Source organism: Neoarius graeffei, chromosome 26 (assembly GCF_027579695.1).
Source record: "Neoarius graeffei isolate fNeoGra1 chromosome 26, fNeoGra1.pri, whole genome shotgun sequence".
Classification (NCBI taxonomy): Eukaryota; Metazoa; Chordata; class Actinopteri; order Siluriformes; family Ariidae; genus Neoarius; species Neoarius graeffei.
Window position 1 is genome coordinate 33,779,502 of NC_083594.1, and position 22,452 is coordinate 33,801,953.

General features: G+C 40.1%; 1 protein-coding gene across 3 annotated transcripts in view; it reads left to right on the forward strand.

Moving 5' to 3' along the window:
• hdac11 (histone deacetylase 11) overlaps positions 1 to 22,452 on the forward strand; it is a 147,034-nt gene that overhangs the window by 42,671 nt on the left and 81,911 nt on the right. For 2 of the 3 annotated variants that reach the window (XM_060909879.1, XM_060909880.1), the window contains exon 5: positions 7,347 to 7,463. The exons of the other annotated variant lie outside the window; for it this stretch is intronic. In XM_060909879.1, coding sequence (XP_060765862.1) covers positions 7,347 to 7,463 — 117 coding nt within the window. The remainder of the gene's footprint in view (positions 1 to 7,346; positions 7,464 to 22,452) is intronic. 3 annotated transcript variants of the gene reach the window in all.

Here is a 22,452-nt window from a genome sequence, read left to right on the forward strand (position 1 = left end):
CCAAAGACATGCAGGTTAGGTTAACTGATGACTCTAAAGCTGTGTTCACATATACTGGTACGATAGTGGTATAACTGTATCAATACAAAGTATACCAGTACAGTTTAGTGCATCTGTCCACACTAGTAAGAAATGTTTGCGGTTTTCTTTCACGGTAGTTGAAATGCGCGTGCGCGAAATGTTTCCGTGGTTACTGAGTAACTTCCTTCCGAGAATATGGTGGATGAAACAACGTGTGTGTGCTTTTTGTTGTCAATGTACAGTCTGTATTTCTAGTGGTCATTTATTCAGTCGAATTGTATAAAACACGCGAGGCAGTTGAGAAAGAAACAAAGAAAACTAATCTCCTGTTCCAACTGTTCCTGGCATCGCTCGTCTCCCCAAAGCTCCAACAAACACACAACTTCGTCTTTGCTCCATGTAGCTCCACGGTCGTTTTGAGCCATTTTGACGTTTTATTTACAGCTGGAAAGCACGGGCGTATTGTATTGTATGAATAACCCGGAAGAAGTAGGAATAGTTCATTGCGCATGCACATTATATTTGTATCGATACAGAACCGCTTCATCTGTCCACACTACAGCGAAGCGCTACAGTACCGATACTGTACCGGTACGAAACCCATACAGTACCGGTATAGTTGCTAGTGTGGACAGGTGTTGCGGTACGAAAATAGTATCGTATCGGTACAAAATCCCTAGTGTGGACAGGGTATTAATTGACCATAGGTGTGAATGTGAGTGTGAATGGTTGTCTGTGTCTGTGTCGGCCCTGTGATGACCTGGCGACTTGTCCAGGGTGTACCCTGCCTTTTGCCCGTAGTCAGCTGGGATAGGCTCCAGCTTGCCTGCGACCCTGTAGAACAGGATAAAGCAGTTACAGATAATGAGATGAACATGTGTTGTTTTTGTACTATTTTCAATGAAATAAAGGGTTTCCATGATTTGCAAATCATAGAACTGGGGTTGTATTTATATTATGCTGAAAAAAGATGAGCACTAACCGCTTCCCATGTCTCGACTGTGGATGTAGTATTTCGTGTTTATTTCAGAGGATGCTTCTGATTGGCTGGTGGTGATGAACATCACTCTGTGTGACCAAAGTTTGATCTAAAATCGCTTCATGTACTACTTGTCAGAGTGTAGCTTAAGTGTTTGTGGTGCAAACAAAATACACTGTCTACTCTCAGTGCATGGCTTCGGACTGATATGCTGACTTGTGATCAAGCTTAAATTTATCTGGTGCAACTGGCTGCTGGGTCTCATTTTTGGAAGAAAAAATTCAAAAGTTCAACAAAGATTTTTCCATGTCATTGCTAGATTAGCAAAGGTGTTGAATGTTAGTCAGGTCTCTCTCTCTTTTTTTTTTCTTTTAAATGATATTTGGTTATATTCTCCTCACATTCTGGTCAAAACACAACCCTAAATTTAGTCAGTCCTGTATGTAACATTAAAGTGGCTGTTACGCTGCCTGATATAAAATTATAAATGACAACTGTTTATCTTATCTATTACATTTTATATCTGATGTGACAAACTGTATTTCACTGAGGTGTCCATGTGTGGTGAGCTCAGACCACAAAAACACTTCCCAGTACTTACATAAAGAAATCCTACTAATTTATAAATAAAAAGAAAATAAAATACATTTATATTCAGTTGGCGTGTGCAGGGTGCATTATGAACAGAATTACTACTAGAGGGTAGGTTTAAGTTATAACGTAAGGCTATGTTAAATCTATCTTTTTCAGTACTGTTGATATTTTAGCATTTTAAACTGGTCTCTGATAGAACTTGCATTCTCCTGGTTCAATCGGCTGCTGGTCTCTGAGGTGCTCTAGGTTCTGTAAACAGAAGAAAAAACAAAAATTCGGGACAGGGAGAAGTGTCTAATTTTATGTCCGTCTTCCTGCCTGTTAATTAAGAAACCTCCCCGTCTTGTAGTAGCATTAAACCTAGATATGTGTTTTGGGGCATGGCTTTGGAGAGACTACTAGAATAAGATGCTGTATTTATTTGAATTGTTACATTGAAAACAGCTAGCATCTGCTAAGGTATGTTGAAAACACTAACTATACCGTTCTGTGCTCGTAATGGAAAGATAAGTAAAAAAAAAAAAATGCAGGGTTCGGGTTTATTTAGGATTATTGTTGTTCTTGTACCTCAGCTTGTGTTCAATGGTGAGATGTCAAAAAGAGAATAGACGACAAGAAGTCTGATTTATCATTCTAAGGTTTAAAAGATAACCAAATTGCTTATATAAAGTACCCAGTTAAGTGTTTGTCGCCTTCACGTTCCACCCTTCTTTCAGGTTTGCCATTTCCTCCTAGCAGTGACAGACTAACAGACAAAAAGCATGCCCAATTAAAACGCACCCCAAGGAGCACTTGTTCCCAGGATCCCTTCCAGATCGATCAGGTCACAGTCATTTCTGCTTTTTTAAAGCACGATTCAACCACACGTCTTTATTAACTCTGCAAGAAGGCTAAGTTAAGGGACTCCCTAATGCTCAGAACGCATATGCCAAGGTCAGTATGTGGCCTGGCCACTGCCTGTGTTTACTGATGCATGTCTCGTTGCAGTGTGAATCCCCATTGCTGTCCGTGATCTCAGCATGTACTGACAACAGAGCTCTGAGGAATTACCACTGAGCTGGAATGTGTTTTCCACCCTCAAATCTCACCTTTTACCAGCATGAGACTGTTCTCAGATGATGGACAACTTTGTTCAGTTAGGAAGTATTAGTTCTATAAATTGGACGGAGTTTGTTACTCTTAAAAATGCCTCTGTGTATTTATTCTCTTTCTGCATGCAGAACGATATCTTGGAGGGCTCGAGAGAGGTATATCAGTTCCACTGTGGCCAAATGTTTATACATATATGCTTTACCCTGTTCTACTGCTGTGCAATATACACTGTATGGCCAAAAGCTTGGGGATACCTGATCATAATGCCATACAGTATGTGCCACTAGATTTTGAAGCATTACTGTGGGAATGTGCTCATTCAGCCTTAGGAGCATTAGTGAGGTCAGGCACTGCTGTTGAGTGAGGAGGCCTGGGGTGCAGTCGACATTCCAATTCATCCCAAAGGTGTTTAGTGGCGCTGAGTTCAGGGTTTTGTGCAGGTTCTACCACACCAACCTTTGCAAACCATGACTTCATGAACTTGGCTTTGCTAGTTCCAGTGAGGGGAAATTCTAATGCAACAGCATACAGAAACATCCTTAACAGTTATGTGCTTTCAGATTTATGGCAACAGTTTGGGGAAGACCCGCTTATTGGCGTGATGGTCAGGTCCACATACAGTTGGCCATATAGTGTACTTACAAGTGATTTGGCAACCAGTAACTTCAAACAGCAAACTCACATGAAAGAGCCAAATGTTAATTTTGGACCTGATTTACGAGACTGTGGGCAAGTTTTCCAAAAGTATTGTGTGTTCATCTCAAGCTGGTAGTGTAGGCACATGCTTAAAATGATCATGCTCTTAACAATACAATGCTTTTGGGAAACCGGGGCCACAATATTAACATAAATGACACGATTTGTGTGGCGGTCTGGGAAAACCCATCAGATGTCGCAGTGGCTGAAATCTGACAAACAAAAAAATATAATGAAAAGTCGTGTATTGACCAAAGGTTTTTCTGCCAATAATGCACCTTAACACAGCGTTAAAGCAACATTTAGGTAAGATTTTTACCTTAAAATATCAGCTTCAAAATCATTTTCATGGCAAATTGACTTGTAATAGGGAGAATAGCTTGTCCAAGTTCGTGCCAAGTTCACCAGTAATAGCACTATGTAACTCTGGTAGCCTGTCATTGAGACCTCTCGCGAGAACTGCGTAATGCTTTACAGCACCGTGAGAACTGTGGAACGCTTAACGGACATCATGGCAGTTGAGGTTAAAAGACCAAAGAAGATGCTGTTGGAGGAACCCAGGAGCAGATGAAGAGCGAGTAACCAGACAAGTGTAAATCTTGGACTGGCTTTTATTTGTTGGCGAGAGCTAAGAGAGGTTAAAAAAGGCTGCAAGACAGACACTGAGTTGACCTTCTTTCTGTTGAACTAGTAAGTAATATTACATTAGCTGCCTTGCTGTGTCATCGTGTTGCACTTGTTTGATGTTTGGCAAAGTTGTTGGCTCGCTAGCTTTTGATCATAACCCAAGTTGGCCCATTTTGACAACAGTTTAGCTGCTAGCTACATCTCAAGGCGATATTAGCAAACTTGCTAGATAACACTCAGACAATGGCACCAGTAATAAGTGCTTTTTGTCTGTTGCTGTTTTAGCTTTGTTGGTGAGCTTGCACACCCAAATCATGGTGTCTGAGCATGCACGTTTACATCAAGAAATAAGCAGTGATCCGTCACATGGCTAACGGTGAAACAATGACAATCAGGCAACAGAGTGTACATCCCTTCCAATATTATTTATGAAATATTTTGATGTAGGCCATAACCTTATCAGTGTTATCCCCCTTCTCACTAAGATTAGTAGTTTTTCCAGATGACAAAATCATTTAACCTTAGTCCTGTCTCAGGCTAGCATGCAAATAAATAAATTTGGCTCATGCCAAAATGTTTGGTCAGTCTTTGACAAGCTCACGTCAAATAAGCCTTGAAAGCTTGCAAGTTTGCAAACATATCTCCACTAGATTGTAATAAATTACACTGCCCAATGTATGTTATGTGCAATTTGTGACTGTCATGTCGATTTTACATACACACTCCACATTCAAATGCTTTGCAAACAATGTCTATGGCCTGAAAATGCAAGCATATTTCAGTGAAACTAAAACTTTGTTATACTTTGTTAGTGTTCATCTCTGAAATCGCAATAAATAAAACTATGTGGCCATATTTGTGTAAAATCCTATAATATTACTCTGCCTTTTCAGTTGACATGGTTCTTTGGCTTCTGCCACTCAAAGCGTCATTTATATTTATGACCGTGGTATAAAAGTGAATTACACTCTGCAACTGTAGGGGGAGCACAGGAGCAAACAATAGGAGTTCTCGCATATGTTGAAAGTTTTTATTTAGGTTGCTTTCTAACCTTGCCTTTGCTGCTGGCTTTTCACGTGCAGTGAATGTCAGGCTTTGATGAAGTTGCTGTATAGGTGTGTTGCATCCGACGTTACATCCGCCTCATTAGATATGCAAGACATGAAGTGGTGGTCAGCTGAGCTCACTGTTTACAAAGTAGTACTATCGCTGGGGCGCCTTGCTAGTCTTTTAGAATGCCCTTCACTTGTTGTTTTACGCTGTTCGAATCAAACAAACTATAAAACTGCTAAAAGTTTCTTCTAGGTTTCCCTTGAATTGATAAAGGGTGAAAAAGCAAAGAATATTACCAAAAGACGACGAGAAAGGTGGCTCTTGAATCTTTTGCTGCGAACAAAGGGAGCGGAGTCGAAGAACGCTCGAGTTTGCAGTGATTACTTCATGAAAGGTTTTATGAATTCCTCTGATTTATTTCGTTTGGATTCGCAAATCACTTGCCATTTCCCATTATTTCATGATGTTTTGAAGTTCAGGAGACACTTAAGTCCTCAGATGTGTTTTTGTTTACTGTTTGATCATGTTTGCCATGTTGTAATACCCAGGTATTTAAAGGGGTTTCTGTCGATCTTTGTGAATGATTTCCCTGGAAGAGAAGAGCAGGGAGGATTGAGAATCGACCGGTTGTGGTTTGTTTACACTCGATACTAAAACTTGTAGCGTCCTAGCAACCATCGCAAAGATGCGTACAAAAAGCCCCAAAATGCCGACTTACCTGGGCATAAACAATACAGGATTTATCTTGCAGTGTCCTGATCCTAAGATCTTGAACTCAGCCACGTAAAAAGTTGTACGCCTCCATGCTCTTCCAGGTTTTCATCTGTTTGTCCGTGTAGAATGATGTCTGCAGCACCAGGTAGTTTGAGATGTCGATGAACTCCACGGATGGTTAATTTTCCAACTCGTAGGAAAAATGCTTCTTTGCTAGTGTGTAAGAATCTGTCCCATTTGCAAAGAGTAACTTTCTGAAGGTCTCTTGACCGTGCATTGGCCTCTAAACTGCAAAAATAGTCGAAGATGGTTTCACTAGCTCTTCGCATCACGGCAGCCAAATTGGTTTGCCTGATCACCACTTCATTCACCAGAAGTAAGCTTGCAAGCAAAAGTCTGAACACAATCTATACCTACATCATATGGCCAAAAGTTTGTGGACACCTGAGCATCACACCCATAACTGATTGGTGAACATCCCAATCCAGATTTAGTCCTCCCTTTATTGTTATAATCCTGTCCACTCTCTTGGGAAGGCTTTCCACTAGATTTTGGAGCATGTCTCTGGGGATTTTCCCATTCAGCAACGAGCATTAGTGAGGACGATCACTGTTGTTAGCATTCCAGTTCATCCCAGAGGATTTCTGTGGGGTTGAAGACATGGCTCTGTCCAGGCCGCTCAAGTTCTTCCACTCCAACCTTGCAAACCATGGGTCTCACTTTGTACACAGGCGCATTGTCCTACTGGAATATGTTTGGGCCTTTTCGTTCCAGCAACAGGAAATTGTAATGCTACACTATACAAAGACGTTCTGCATAATTGTGTCTTTCTTTGTGGCAACAGTGTGAGGATTGCCCACATATATATGTCATTGTCAGGTATCCACAGGCTTTTGGTCATATAATGCACATGTGAGAAATGATCATGAGCATAAGCACTTTCAGGTAGCGGCTCTCAAAATGGCTCTCAAGATGTCCTGTGCCATCATATCAGCAAAACTGAGAGAAGGGCATGCACACACTATACAGATGACAAAGTTTTTAAAATGTTTAAAACAATTAGTCAATAAAACAGAGATCAGTCGAGTAATGAGACAGAGACTGATGAGAATGGTACTGGTAATCAAATTCAGCACTCAGGTTATTTCCAATATTCCAATATTTCCAATATAAATGTATATATATTTTTAAATTTCAGTAATTAAGTTATAAATGTTCAGATAGATGGGTGGGCTGTATTTCAGTGGAATGACATCTTCAAATGCCCCCCACAAATTTTACTTCTGTCAGCAACCAGGATTTAAAATGCTAGAGCTTTTCAGTACTATATTTAGGACAAAATGTGAACCTCTGAAAAGATTTCCCAGGCCATCACATGTGTTATACTTTTTATTTCTTGTCTCACAGGTAGTTTGTTGTCCCCTGTTTGTTGCTTTTATCTGATTTTACATAGAAATCCTAATACATAACCAGTACTTATGTTTCAGCAAGCAAATGTGTGTGTGTGTGTGTGTGTGTGTGTGTGTGTGTGTGTGTGTGTGTGTGTGTTTTGTATTTTTTATGTCTCCAGTGGTCTCTGGTGGTTGCCACCATCACAGAAATACCTCCTCTCGTTTTTCTGCCCAACTTCTTGGTGCAGCGAAAGGTGCTGAGACCGTTACGCACCCAGACTGGCGGCACTATTATGGTAGGTCCTTCAGAGAATTTCATACACGCTGCAGAACAAAATGATTTCAGGACCTTTTAGATTCTGTGTTGTGTTTCAATGCTGTACTTTCATCTTCAGCACAGCTATGACATTTTCTTCCCCTTTCCCTTTGGGTGGGGAATCTGGGACTTAAGAAATTCATTGTAGTGTTGGGGACACACACACACACACACACACACACACACACACACACACACACACACACACACACAAAGAACAGAGCAGTATTGGATTTAAAAAGAAGACGTTTATCCTTAGTCTCTCTCTCTCTCTCTCTCTCTCTCTCTCTCTCTCTCTCTCTCTAATATTCTTTCTATTATATACACATCAACACATCAACAAAAATATGCAAGTTAATCAAAAGAATTTTAATTTTGAACTGGTTCGCCATTTTGACAATGTGCCTTTTGTTAGCGAGAAAACACTGGGACTGAAGTCATCGGAGTGGAATGTCGGGAATTATTATACATACAGGCCACTTTTTTGATGGAATAAAACTTGTATTCTATTCCCTTTTAGCGTGTCTAATTCATTTGGTTTGATAGCATGCAATATTAGGGCGGCACGATGGTGTAGTGGTTAGCGCTGTCGCCTCACAGCAAGAAGGTCCGGGTTCGAGCCCCGTGGCCGGCGAGGGCCTTTCTGTGTGGAGTTTGCATGTTCTCCCTGTGTCCGCGTGGGTTTCCGCCGGGTGCTCCGGTTTCCCCCACAGTCCAAAGACATGCAGGTTAGGTTAACTGGTGACTCTAAATTGACCGTAGGTGTGAATGTGAGTGTGAATGGTTGTCTGTGTCTATGTGTCAGCCCTGTGATGACCTGGCGACTTGTCCAGGGTGTACCCCGCCTTTCGCCCGTAGTCAGCTGGGATAGGCTCCAGCTTGCCTGCGACCCTGTAGAACAGGATAAAGTGGCTGGAGATAATGAGATGAGATGAGATAAGCATGCAATATTATCATATCGCTTATCCTACGTATATTAAGTCACTCTACCCAATGGAGAATAAGCACTGAATACGGTTTATGATATTGCATGGTTGTCAAGACAACATGACACCACACGTCTGAGCTTATGTGAATATTCAATGAGAGAGTTTTCTGCTGTGCATGCATGGAAGCATGTTTTTTTTTTTGGCTCGCTGGCGGTACTTGCAGTAAACTTTCGCAGTGAGTTGAAAATGCCATAAGACACATATTACACAAAATTTCTATACTAGTGAGCGACTGTAAAAATTTGTAAACAAACATGGCTGCCAGGTTTGTTACATTGAATGTGTATATAATAATAATAATAATAATAATAATGGCTTTTTTTCCTTTTCTCGTCTTTGACTCATTCAGTATCATGCTTGCTGAATGGTAGACCACTCAACCCAAGCCAATATTATTTAAATATGTCACTTAGATCTGCGATGTATTTTATATGAAAAATATGAGTTTTTCAACCTGAGAAAACAAACTTCATATCTTCAGGCCAGCGTGTGATATATATATATATATATATATATATATATATATATATATATATCATTATCTCTAGCTGCTTTATCCTTCTACAGGGTCACAGGCAAGCTGGAGCCTATCCCAGCTGACTACAGGTGAAAGGCGGGGTACACCCTGGACAAGTCGCCAGGTCATCACAGGGCTGACACATAGACACAGACAACCATTCACACTCACATTCACACCTACGGTCAATTTAGAGTCACCAGTTAACCTAACCTGCATGTCTTTGGACTGTGGGGGAAACCAGAGCACCCGGAGGAAACCCACGCGGACACAGGGAGAACATGCAAACTCCGCACAGAAAGGCCCTCGCCGGCCCCGGGGCTCGAACCCAGGACCTTCTTGCTGTGAGGCGACAGCGCTAACCACTACACCACCGTGCCGCCTATATATATATATATATATATATATATATATATATATTAGTTACACACAGTATCTTGCAAAAGTATTCATCCCCCTTGGTGTTTGTCCTGTTTTGTCGCATTACAAACTGGAATTAAAATGGATTTTTGGAGGGTTAGCACCATTGGATTTACACAACATGCCTACCACTTTAAAGGTGCAAATTGTTTTTATTTATTTTTATTGTGACACACACAAGATGAAAAAAACAGAAACCTGGAGTGTGCATAGCTATTCACTCCCTTTCATATGAAAGCCCACAATAAGACTTCATAAGTCATATAATTAGTTGATTAAGAGCCACCTGTGTGCAGTCATTGTCACATGAGGTCTGTATAAATCAACCTGTTCTGTTGAAGTTTTAGGCATGTTGTGTAAATCAAATGGTGCTAACCCCCCAAAAATCAATTTTAATTCTAGTTCGTAATGCGACAAAACAGGACAAACACCAAGGGGGATGAATACTTTTGCAAGACACACACGTTTTATATATATATTGTGCAAAAGTCTTGGGCACATTTAAAGAAATGCTGTCGACCAAAAATGGCTTAAAAATAATGAAATGCTTCAACAATAAAAAAATTAGCAGTCATAATAAATGACCTTCAATATAAAGTCAATATTTGATGTGAGGTGACCCTTTGCTTTAAAAAAAAAAAAGGAGTCTCCGGTAGAATGAGTGCAGTTTTATAAGGAAATGAGCTGTAGGTTTTACTGAGCATCTTGCAGAACCAGCCACAGTTTTTCTGGACACTTTGAATGTCACACTTGCTTCTTAATTTTGCAGCAAAACCCAGTAGCCTTCATTATCTTTTTTAAATCTGAAAAGTGGTCTCTTATGTAATATGCTGCTCAAATACAAACTTTTTCTGTAACAATTTTGTGCTGGAAAGCGAACATTTGGGACTCTAAAATGTTTTTGTATTGACATGATAATGTAGAAGTCATAAAATAATCTATAATAAAGTTTGCATGAAAAAAAGGGTATCTAAGACTTTTACACAGTACTGTGTGTGTGTGTGTGTGTGTGTGTGTGTGTGTGTGTGTGTGTGTGTGTGTGTGAGAGAGAGAGAGAGAGAGAGTGTGAGGATAAAGGTATTCTTTTTTAAATCCAGTACTTATCTGTTCATGATATGTATATATTCATGAATTTGGAGTGGGAAGTTACGGCTAAATGAGAATTTTGAGTGCTCTTCTAAACTACTTTGGAAACCTGGGAAGATGACCTTTACAAATGACCCATAACGTTTGTGTTGGAGGAGCAAGGGGTATGTCTTTAAAATTTGCTTGGTTGTGCCACTCTGTGTCTTACATCCCATATTAAACATTTGCCTGAGGGCATTGTACAGCCAATGATCATGTTCATTTCAAAGCAAATGTTAATTTTCCATTTCAGAATGTGATTTTATAGCAGCCACTAATGGTCACATACATCTCATAAACTCATAAATGTTTATTATCCTCTGGGATTGCCTTGTACTGCCTCAGAATTGTATATGTTGTAGCATAAGCAATAAGAGGAGTAGTGTCTGTGGTCAGGAAAAGACTCCACTGGGCACAATTCAATGTTTTATTCAGAAAACAAGTGTTTTTGATTGTGGGATAGTGACAGAAAAGCCAATGTGGACACCTTGTTAGCAGAAGCAAGTGTAACCTGGGGAGGAATGGCTAATTTGAACATCTGCAGTCCATCCAGATATCAGGGCTGCATTATGTCTAACATTCCCTTTTGAAATTATTATAGGAATAGACATATGACTGAGTTTGTTTTTGACAAGAGTGATGAGCAGCACAAAGGACTCTCTTTAAAGAGAGTTTTTCTGGAATTGTTAATAAGTTAGCCAAGTGTGGAGAAGTGAATGTTTGAACAGGCTAATCTCAGATGGGGGAGTGGGGGCATCAGTCACTAGAATGGCAAACACTTGAAGTAGTTACTTCCTTTGAGGTTTTACTTCTGTACTGTTTCACTGAAGATTGTTTCAGTACTTCAAGTGTAATATTTTCTGGATTATTATAAGTGCCCATGTACTGTGTGGAACTGCACAGTGATGGCTAAAATGCTCAAAATGTTTCCACCCTTAGTTTGAGTAACTGTGTGAAAATCATATACTGTATAATAAATATGAACTTAGAGATTGGCTGCTTCGTTTTTCATCCTGACCAGTAAAATTCAAGCTGAAAGAAATTGCTGTGTATTGTGTTGCTTTAGTGCAAGTAGTCTGCATCAGTTGTATAGATGACTTGCAACCACATGATCAAAATGTGCTACATCATGAGCGTCTGCCATGATGGTGGATATACAAAGCAACTAGGATGGCAGCTGCTGAAAGTGTGTCTGTAAACGATGCTGAATTTTCTCAGTATTACCACGATTTGAACGATTGAGCGAAGATAGATATGTGTGGTTTTGAGCCATATTATTTAAAAAAAGCCAGACTTTTCTGAAGATAAGACGCTCCTACTGACCAAGTACCCAGATATCGCTTTCTATCTGGTTTGGCTGCCGAAGAATCAAGTCCGACCTTGTATGAAACATAGCCCATTTTCTGAGTGGGTGCCCAGTCTGGATTGTTCCTATCATATAATTTTGCTGGTGCTCCTAGAAGTGAAATAGTAATACACATGTTAAAATTATAACAACGTCCGAGTGAACCACGATAAGAGAATGCTCATTTTATAGCAAGATTCTAGCAACATGAAATAAAATTCTTCCATGATATTATTGAGAGAGCTTTTGAAGCTCACCTGAGATAAAAATGATTACTGCAAATACGAGCCGTTTTGGTTTTAGCCTCTGTTAGATCAGCCCTGCCGATGTTGTTCAGCCGTGCTCGTCTCCTCTCCATACTAAGCCTCAGAGTTTCCTCGCCCTCTTTCCGAATCATGGACGGAATTCTAAAAAATCAGAACATGCCACGGTCACGAGTACTGTTGTGACCACAACCATATACAGCACAAAGATATGGCACAGCTAAAGGAATGCTTAAAGCAGTGGAAAAACAAAGAGAGTTGCACACACATGACTGTTTGTTTTTTGTATGGAATGTCGCTTGACCCCGCATTTGTACAGTATATCTACCAACATGGCTGACATCTGGGTTTCTATTTTGTTTTGACATCACTTGCAAGTCAAGGATATTGGATTTATGGTGCTCTGTGGGTAAGTATATAGTGAACTGACCACCAAATATGGTCGAATTCAAGCAACACTACAGAATGGCTGACATGTAAATAGTGCACTGTGTGGTTAATAGGGAACAAATTGGGGCTCCTTAGTGGCACAACAGAAAGAGTTCTCTCTACTGATGTGAGATTGCAGGAATCCCAACGATGACACCGCCATCTGTGGCCGGAAAACCAAGGGAGCCAAACTGGACATGTTTTCTGAGCGGTAGAGATGGCATACTCTTTCAATCACACATTGACACTAAACACTTGCAGTCATCTGTAAGCTCATGTATGCTGAAGAGGGCAGATAGCACTTTCCTCCAAGTGTGTTACACTACCTTGTGATGTAGCAGTTCAAGGAGATGCAGTTTACTGGTGTCTTGTGCTAGTTTTCATCCTTTCCAGTTTGGGTAGATGCCATATAAAGAAGAGAGCTGGCTAATGGGTTGGTATTGGCAAGACCAAAAAAAAAATTGAGCTGCAATATGATGAGGATGATTTCTTTCCTACATAATATTGTTACCATGATCTCCTGTGACCTTTAGCGCAGATTACATTGAAGTACCCGATCTGCGAACCTTTATGCATTTAAGTATGCTTGTCCTAGTTATAACTGAAAAATACACCAAAAGAGCACCAAGTAATTTTCTCTTTAATAAAATAAGCGGTGAGCCAACCAACATATGAATCTGGAATGATTTGTTCAGGTGTAATGAACTCCCCATTATTTACAGACACTTTCTTTAATCCCTGCAGCCCCACCCCCAATCTCATGAACTGTCATCTCACATGGCTTCCTCACTTTATCATGGTAAATGGAGAATATTTTCAGTTCATGAATGTGAAATAAAATCTACCAGTACATGTTCATCTTGGCTAACCTTAGACACATTTATTTTCACCATCAGTATATTTATTTGGGATGTCTGGCAACATTACTGTCAGAGCTATTCTGTTACAGAAAATTAATCAACACCTTCTGACCAATCGCAACAGAGGGTTTAGTAGCACTGTGGTATAACTAGTGATTGAGGGTGAGATTTCAGTAAAGCATCAGTTTTTCCTATATAGCTGTTCCAGATGGTGATGGTAGGTCACCTGTGCCTTGGTGGACTCATCCATAATGGTCGGAGTTTGTGATGAGTTTGTTTCAGATGGAGAGTGTAATTACGCCACCTGTCTATCCCTTCTCACTAGCATTCATGCGCTGCTAATTGACCACCAGGCTTGTCTGGCTGTGGAGCAGCATGTGGCAGGGCTTTGAGGAATAGTTTGTGTATAGGTGTGGTTTGGAATTGGTTTCCTGGAGGGCTTCTAACCTTTTCCCTAACCTCTTACTTAATGTGTGTGTGGTTTGTTTGTGTACAAAAGATGTTGCAGCTGCAATTCTTTTCTTGCTGCGCTTATAGTCCTGTATTTTTCTTTTTTCTTTAAGACTTGGGTGGGTATGGTCTAAATTTACACAGAGATACAGACGTAAACAAGAGATATACAAGTATAAAGTGGTTGTCGGCAGCTCCTAGTCTCCTTTTTAGGCCTTTAAAAGAGCTAAACTGCTTCAATCCATCTTGCAGGGGGGGAAAAAAGCACACCACATGGCTTTTTTTTTTTGGCCACGCTGACACAGGCAGCGCAGTCTGTAGCTGCTGTGTCTGTTTGCTGCTGGCAGCCATGTGTGACACTTCCTCTCAGCTTAATGTGTGTGTATGAGGGTTGTGGAGAGGTATGAGATATGTCAGTGATTGATGGTTCCATCAAAATAATTCTGCTTGACTTCTGACTCGCATTTGGAGCGGCAGCTTAATAGCTTTGCGAAAATGTAATACATAGGCCAGTATATGCGAGCTATTCTACCTGAATTGCTGAAGGATGATTGCAATTTCAAATATCTTGTGCTCTAGCAGGTGGGTCCTGTATCAGGGAGATGGAGGGCGAGTGAAAGAAAGAGAGAGGGAGGATTGAAGGGGGGAGAGAGTTATATAAAGTGATGAAGCAGAAAGGGATAGGGAGGGATGTGCCCCTCGGGGCCAACACCTCCTTGATAACTTTGATATCATGCAAAGCCTTGTATTGGGGGACACTGGAATTTGTTATATCAATAAGGTTATTGCGCGTGTTAGGACTGGGCGAATAATTGAAAATAAAACTCAGTTATGAGTTTTGCTTCCAGTGATTTATGAAACAAGATAATCCAGATAAAATGAGTATTATGCCACACTCTGTTTCGCAATGATACGCTCTCATTTGGTCTTGTGTTATAAACCCAGTGTACCCTTTTCCTTTACAGCGGTGTGCTCTGCGCCACCTCCCCCAAAAGCCCAAACTCTCTCTCACCCAGGCTGTGGCATGTTTTAGTTTCTTTAGCTCAATTCAAGACGACAGAGACACCAATAATGTTTTTTGATGTGACGATTAGATGACATGTAAGACCTGTAACTTCTCCTCTTTTATGTAGCTAATGCAAGGCCATAAGCGGGCTAACTAATGGATGCATTATGAACTGAATTGAACGCATGATGAGGTGCTGTACAGTGGATGCTCTCGCTGCTGGGTTTCTTAATAAAACAACAACTGATGTTTAAAAAGTTACTCAGAAGAGCTGGAGTTTGCTGCATGGCTCTGTTTCATGAAGTTCTTGGATAGCGTGGCACTCTCAGGTGGGACGTGATGCTAGTTATTTGCACACTATAGCTGTAGCTGCCTAACTTAAATTAGTTTTTAATAGTTAGTGTTAGTTAATATTTTCTGTCAGAGTAATTGTGCTAAAAAAATTGCGATCTCAGCATTGACCAAAATAATTGCGATTATGATTTTGATCATAATCGAGCAGCCCTAGGGTGTGTGCATGCATTTTCTTGGTGGAACTGGATAAAATGTGTGAGTGAAAGTCCATAACTCCAGCTGTGGCTTTCTGACTGGAGAGGACATTAGTGTATGGTGTATTGATTACATGGACTTTTCTTGTTAGTGCTTGCCTCTGGATTACTACCAGAACCTGAACATAAACTTGTGTGCACCGGAAGTAGAAATGAAAACATTGACTATCATTAAAAATGTCGAGTAATAATGTCTAAAATCAGAGAGCTATAGATTAGAAGAAGCTTGTATTTGTCACAGTCCAGTGAAAATTCCTTTCTTCGCATAGTATACGGTGTCCCTGGAATAGAGAGGGTTCAGGGCCTTGTTCAAGGGCCCAACAGCAGTAGCTTGACTGTACTGGGGCTTAAACCCTTGACCTTCTGTTTAGTAACCCAGTGCTTTAACCATTGAGCCTGTTAATGTATCTGTAAATTTCTTTTTGATCAAACTGTTGTGCCCAAATTAGTTTCCAGTTATTTTATAGGCTCTTGTGTCAAGTTTATGAAAATTTCTACACATGGTCCTATTAAAGCAATTCCCAACAGGCCGGCATGTTATAGTGAAGTATTTCATAAGACCTTACACTTCGAAGAAGTGTCTGAAATATGCAGTTGAGGAGAAACATTTATCCATACCTCATCGATATATTTTGCTCTTGAATGAAGCTCTTCTTTACCGAAGCCCATGTTTACTCAGATTGTTAAACATTTCTGAAAAACGTTACATGCTGTGCAATGAATGAAAAGGTACTGTATGGAAATGAAGTATTTATATGTGCTAATTGTGCTTGGGAGCTGTGGTATTGTCTGATTGAAAAGGTACTCCTGGAAGAGTAAAACTGAAATTTGCTGACATTTATGTAATTATGGCTCAGTGCAAACAGATTAAAGGTGATGAAACGCATTAAAACTTATTCACATACTACACAAGAAAAGAGATGTGATTTGTACACTGACCGGCCACTTTAATAGGAGCTTATAAGTTACTATATCCTTCCTGGCAGCTTTAACCAATCAGGCCATTTTCCTCTGACCTCTCTTATCAACAAGATGTTTCCACCTACAGAACTGTTGCTCACTCAGTTTTTTGTTTTTCGCACCACTCTGTGTCAACTCTAGAGACTGGTGTGTGTGTGTGTGTGTGTGTGTGTGTGTGAGAGAGAGAGAGAGAGAGAGAGAGAAAACCCCAGGACATCAGCAGTTTCTGAAATACTCAAACCAGACCATCTGGCACCAACACCCATGCCACAGTGAAAGTCACAGCGATCACAATTTTTCCCTTTCTGATGTTTGACGTGAACATTAACTGAAGCTCTTGATTTGTATCTGCATGATTTTATGCATTTTGCTGCTGCCAAGGGATTGGCTGATTAGATAACTGCATAAAACAGCAGGTGTTCCTAATAAAGTGACCGGTGAATGTATGTTTGTTTATATAACACATTTTAAATGGCTATGTTGAATGCTGTTGGCTTGAGCCATGCAAACGTGCAATGACCATCTAATATGAAACTGCATCTACTACAGAAATATTAAATAATGATTTTAAGAAACTTAAATATATTTGTCTGATATTTTATCTTATTTATTCAAATGATGACGGTAATCAGATTTCTCATCTCATCTCATTATCTCTAGCCGCTTTATCCTGTTCTACAGGGTCGCAGGCAAGCTGGAGCCTATCCCAGCTGACCACGGGCGAAAGGCGGGGCACACCCTGGACAAGTCGCCAGGCCATCACAGGGCTGACACATAGACACAGACAACCATTCACACTCACATTCACACCTACGGTCAATTTAGAGTCACCAGTTAACCTAACCTGCATGTCTTTGGACTGTGGGGGAAACCGGAGCACCCGGAGGAAACCCACGCGGATACGGGGAGAACATGCAAACTCCGCACAGAAAGGCCCTCGTCGGCCACGGGGCTCGAACCCGGACCTTCTTGCTGTGAGGCGACAGCGCTAACCACTACACCACCGTGCCGCCCGGTAATCAGATTTAACAAACTGAATACCTACTCTGAAGTTTTTTTTACACACGCAATCACAGATTTCAGTCTTGGTGTGTGCTAAATTCATTTATTTGTATTTTGGACTTTTCGGTAGAAACACTCCAGGTCGCATTAGGATGTGCAATTTTACATGTTTGATTGATACAGAGCCTGTTAGGAATTCTGCTTTCATCGCTTGACATTTAACTTTTAAACCACTTGCCCTAGGGGGAAAGTGGGGGGAAATTTCCACTTGCCCCCTATTTTGTGAGTAGTACTATTATTTTTATTTTTTTTTAAATAAGGAAAACCATAGAATAGTTGTGAATTGCAACATAAAATGAAGATCACACACTGAGTTGAAGTTTGGTTATTAAGTTTATTATTGTTTGGTTATTGGTTACTTTTTACTTGTAACAGACAATGACAATTTTATCCAAAATAGTTTTTCCTGCCTTAGTCGATTTATTTCCATTTCACATGCATGCAGCTGTTGTAAAGTTCAGTGTGCTTGTATAGAACTCTCTGACTGCTGGTTCATTACTCGATAATGTAGAAATCATAAAATAGAAGTCTATAACAAAGTTTGTATGAAGAAAACAATAGGGTGCCAAGACTTTTGAACAGTATGGTGTTTGACAATATTTATATATCGGGGTTAATTTTTTTGTATTTTTTATATCATCCACCTCTAGGTTTTAAAAAAACAAAAAAAACCACGCTACATCATGACAGACAGGATAATGTTTGAGTTTAAAATTATTGTTTAGTGTGTAGGTTGTGGGTGTTTTTATACAGATCTGGCAACCTGTAACTGAATCAGTGCAGCCGGTCTGTCATGACGTAGCGTGTTTTTTTTTTTTTTTTCACCTAAATAAACCTAGAGATGGATGATGTAACAAAAAACCATATATAAATATTTTGCATAGGACTGTGTTCCTCTGATAACAGAAACAAAGCTCCAGCTCTCTCTGCTCTTAATCTGTTATGTTCTTTCAGGATTTATTGCACGTCACTCCTTGTTGAGTTTTTATGCCCAAGTTGTTTGAAACCAATCTGGGTTTTCTGTGTCGAATAAGGAAGCAGCTTCACCTTTAAAAAAAATCAAGCACTTTTTCATGAAGGAGCCAACTTGAATGCGAGCAGAAAAAAAAAGAGATTCTTAAGCAAACTCTTCCATACTCACTTCTGACTTTGTTTTTGTAAAATACATTTTAAATATAATCATGAATTTCTCTGGAGTTTTCAGGCTGAGCTCCTCTCGTTGTATTCTTTAACCACTCATTTCCTCGTTGTTTTTGAAGCGTTTGCTTCTATTTGTTAACATATTTTTTCTTGATAGCAGGGAGACGGTAATGCCTTTTATCTATTTCTCTGTTTGAACAAGCAAAAACAGAGCAAAGATTAACCATGTTGAAGACAGATTAAGCCTTGCTTGCATGAAAGACGGTGTCTGTCTGACCCCAGCTATAATTCACGTGATGCATGACATCATGCACAAGGGATCTATAAACAGTAGGCGTACCATACTACAACAGCAGGGGTATATAAAATAACTTGCAAAGCAGTAAATGAAACCGAGACGAAGAAACAGCCAAGACATAATGGTGGATACGTAGTGAGGGACGCTTTTAGGAACTGAAATAAAAGATCAAAAAACCCAATTTTTGTGGCAGAGATGGGCCAGACCACCTGCAAATGCAGAGAACACGTACATCAATTTGACAATGCGTAGTTTCATCACAAAACGTCTTGTAAATTGAGACAATAATTGCAAACATAGGAGAAAACATGCAAAAACAGAAATGTCCTGCAAATAGCCACAACATGACTGAAGCTTTCGCAGCACGGAGAGAGGTTTCCGCTTAGAAGACTTGCTCATGGTCCATTTAGTGCTTTTTGGTCTCTTAAGTTGAAGTTAATTTTATTTAGGTATTGGTTAGTTGGCTACCATCAACAAGACAATAAATAACATTTAACAATGTCTCTATTCAATAATAAAACATAATATAGCTATCTTAAATCATCCAATAAAGTTAAGTTCAACTTACTCAGCCTGCAAAGCATTTTAGGGTCCGTCATTAGGGGAAGTCATTCGGACAGAAACCTCTCTTTGTTGTGGCTACTCCTGATGTGTTGTGGCTATTTGCAGTTCATTTCTGTTTTTGTGCATGTTATCTGAATTTGCAGCAGAGACGTTATCAAATCAAGTAGTTGTATGTGCTGTAGGTTATATTTCTTTGTGTTCTCTACGTTTGCAGTCATTTTCTCGATTTGCAAGACATTTCGTGATGCAAATATGCGTTATTGAATTGATGCATGTGTTTTCTACATTTGCGAGTGTTGTCTTAATTTGCAAATGTTCTCTTAATTGGAAAGTGAAGTAGCTTCTCTCAGCCACCATATAAAATGGCCAAAACGTATACAATATTAATAGTGAGAAAACAAAATCGTATAATGTATGGCAACCCTTTTATATGTGCCTCTCATACTCTCTGAGCATCTTTTGGATGCTCTTCTTATTCTTCTTTTCATATTTTTAGATACACTGACTGACATCTTTAATAGGAAAATCTGTACAGCTGCACAGGCTCAATGAAACTGGACAGTTGAAAATTGGAAACCGATCATGCAATGCTTGTTTGTTTATTCATTTGTCAACTGTCTAGTTTCAGTGAACCTGTGCCCACTGTAGCCTCAGGTTCTTCGTGACTGACAGCTCAACACACCTGTAAAGAGTGAATTACTTGAATTACCTGCCTTCCTGATCATTCTCTTCTGACTTCTTCACTCATCAAAAGAACAGCCTCTCAGTTAACATTTTTGTTTATTTTACACACCATTCTGTGTAAAGTCTAGAGACTGGTGTATGTGAAAATCTTAGATCAGCAGTTTGTGAAATACTGAAAACAGCTTGTACACCAATAACTATACCACAGGCAAAGTCACCGAGATGACATTCTTCCCCATTCTGATGTTTGATGTGGGCATTAACTGAAGGTCATGATGTGTATCTGCATGATTTATTCATCCATGTGATGCATGCCAATATGTAACTCGCTCATACACTGCCTTCGGCACATACGATCTGGAGACTGAAAGGGTCATGGAAAGGTTCATTTTGATTTTGTCTTATGATTTTAAATGATCGTCTTGTTCCAGCATATACCCACTTTCCATTTCAAACATCATGATTGCCAGTTTAAAACTTTTTTACTGTGAGGACTCAAATTGTATCCAAATTCATATCCTCTTCTCAGTTGCTCAGGAAGTGTTCATTGCAGTGAGGTGAATCTCGTATCACGTGAATCAGCATGACTTGATCTCTGTGATGAAGTGTTGGCAAGAAAAATAAATTTGAATTTATAACCCCATTTCCGGAAAAAAAAATTGGGACGCTGTGTAAAACGTAAATAAAAACAGAATGTGATGATTGATTTGCAAATCATGCAATCATCTTTTAACAACACTCTGTAAACATTTGGGAACTGTTGGGACCAATTGCTGTAGTTCTGAAAGGGAAATGTTTTCCCATTCCTGCCTGATCTATAATTTCAGTCGCTCAGCAGTTCGAGTTGAAGTCTGGACTGATTACAAGTTGGATGGTCCCTCTCTTCTTTAGCCCAGAGGAAGCAGTGTCCATGATTTCCAAAAAGAATTAAAATTTTTGATGCAGCGGTGGTGGTGTTTCTGGGTATTGTTCATTTATGAATTTATCTTGCGTTCGTGGATGCAGTGATAAACTGTGTTCACAGACGATGGTTTTCTGAAGTGTTCTTGAACCCATGCAGCAATTTTCCACTACAGAATCATGTCTGTTTTTAATGCAATGTCGCCTGAGGCCCTGAAGATCAGACATCCAGTGTTGGTTTTCAGCCTTGTCCCTTGCGTACAGAGATTTTCTCCAGATTCTCTGAATATTTTAATGATATGTACCGTAGATGATGTGATTCCTGAATTCTTTGCAATTTTACACTGAGGAACGTTATTCTTAAATTGTTGCACTATTTGCCCACCCAGTTTTTCACAGATACCCCTCTTCCACCAAATCAGTTCCAGGGCTGGTTCGGGGCCGGTGCTGGTTCACAACTCGTTTAACTTGCGAGCCAGCTGAGAACCAGTTTGCTTTTCCATAGCTCGCGGTGCTAAGTGGAGCCACGTCATTACGTCGCTGTATGCGTCAGTTACGGCGCTACGTTTACATAAACCTTGGCGCGAATATCAAAGCAAAAACAACACGGAAGAAGCAGCAGCGGCAACAGCAACAACAATAATAATGGATGACTTCGCGTTTGTACAGCTGCTGCTTCTCGTCGCTTAAAAATGGCGATCTTTCGCGGTCTTGTTATTGTTGTTGGTCTTAACAACTCCGCCCCCCCCGCTGACATAAGCAGTTCTTTCCACTGGCCCAGCAGAGAGTTGGTGCTAGCCTGGAACCGTTTTTTCTGGCCCCAGAGCCAGTTCTTTGTCAGTGGAAACAGAAAACCCGGTTCCAAACTAAACACTGGCCCCGAACCAGCCCTGGAACTGCTTTGGTGGAAAAGGGGCAGCAGTGTTGAACCCCTCCCCAGCTTTACTTCTGAGAGAATCGGCCTCTCTGTGATGCTCCTTTTATACCCAGTCATGTTACTGAACTTTTTTTTTTTTTTAATTACACACCTTTTCTAGTTTTTTTGAAACGTGTTGCTGGCACTAAATTCAAAATGAGTACACATTTAAAAAAACAAGACAATAAAATGTCTGTTTCAACATTTGATGTGTTTCTGTACTATTTTCAATGAAATATCGGGTTTCCATGATTTGTGAATCATAGCATTCTGTTCATATTTGCATTACATGACTTTAAATTGCAACTGATGGTGAGTCTCAGGTCCGGGAGGACTTGAGTATTGGGGAAGGTGGAGTTACCCCTTAATCACCATTGCTCCCAGGTCCACTCTGACCCAGAGTGGTAGCATCTGCCTGGGTTCTAGCTATGGGATAAATAGTACATCACCAATAAGATGCTGACAGCAGGGTGCTTTTTGGTGCAGTGTGGCA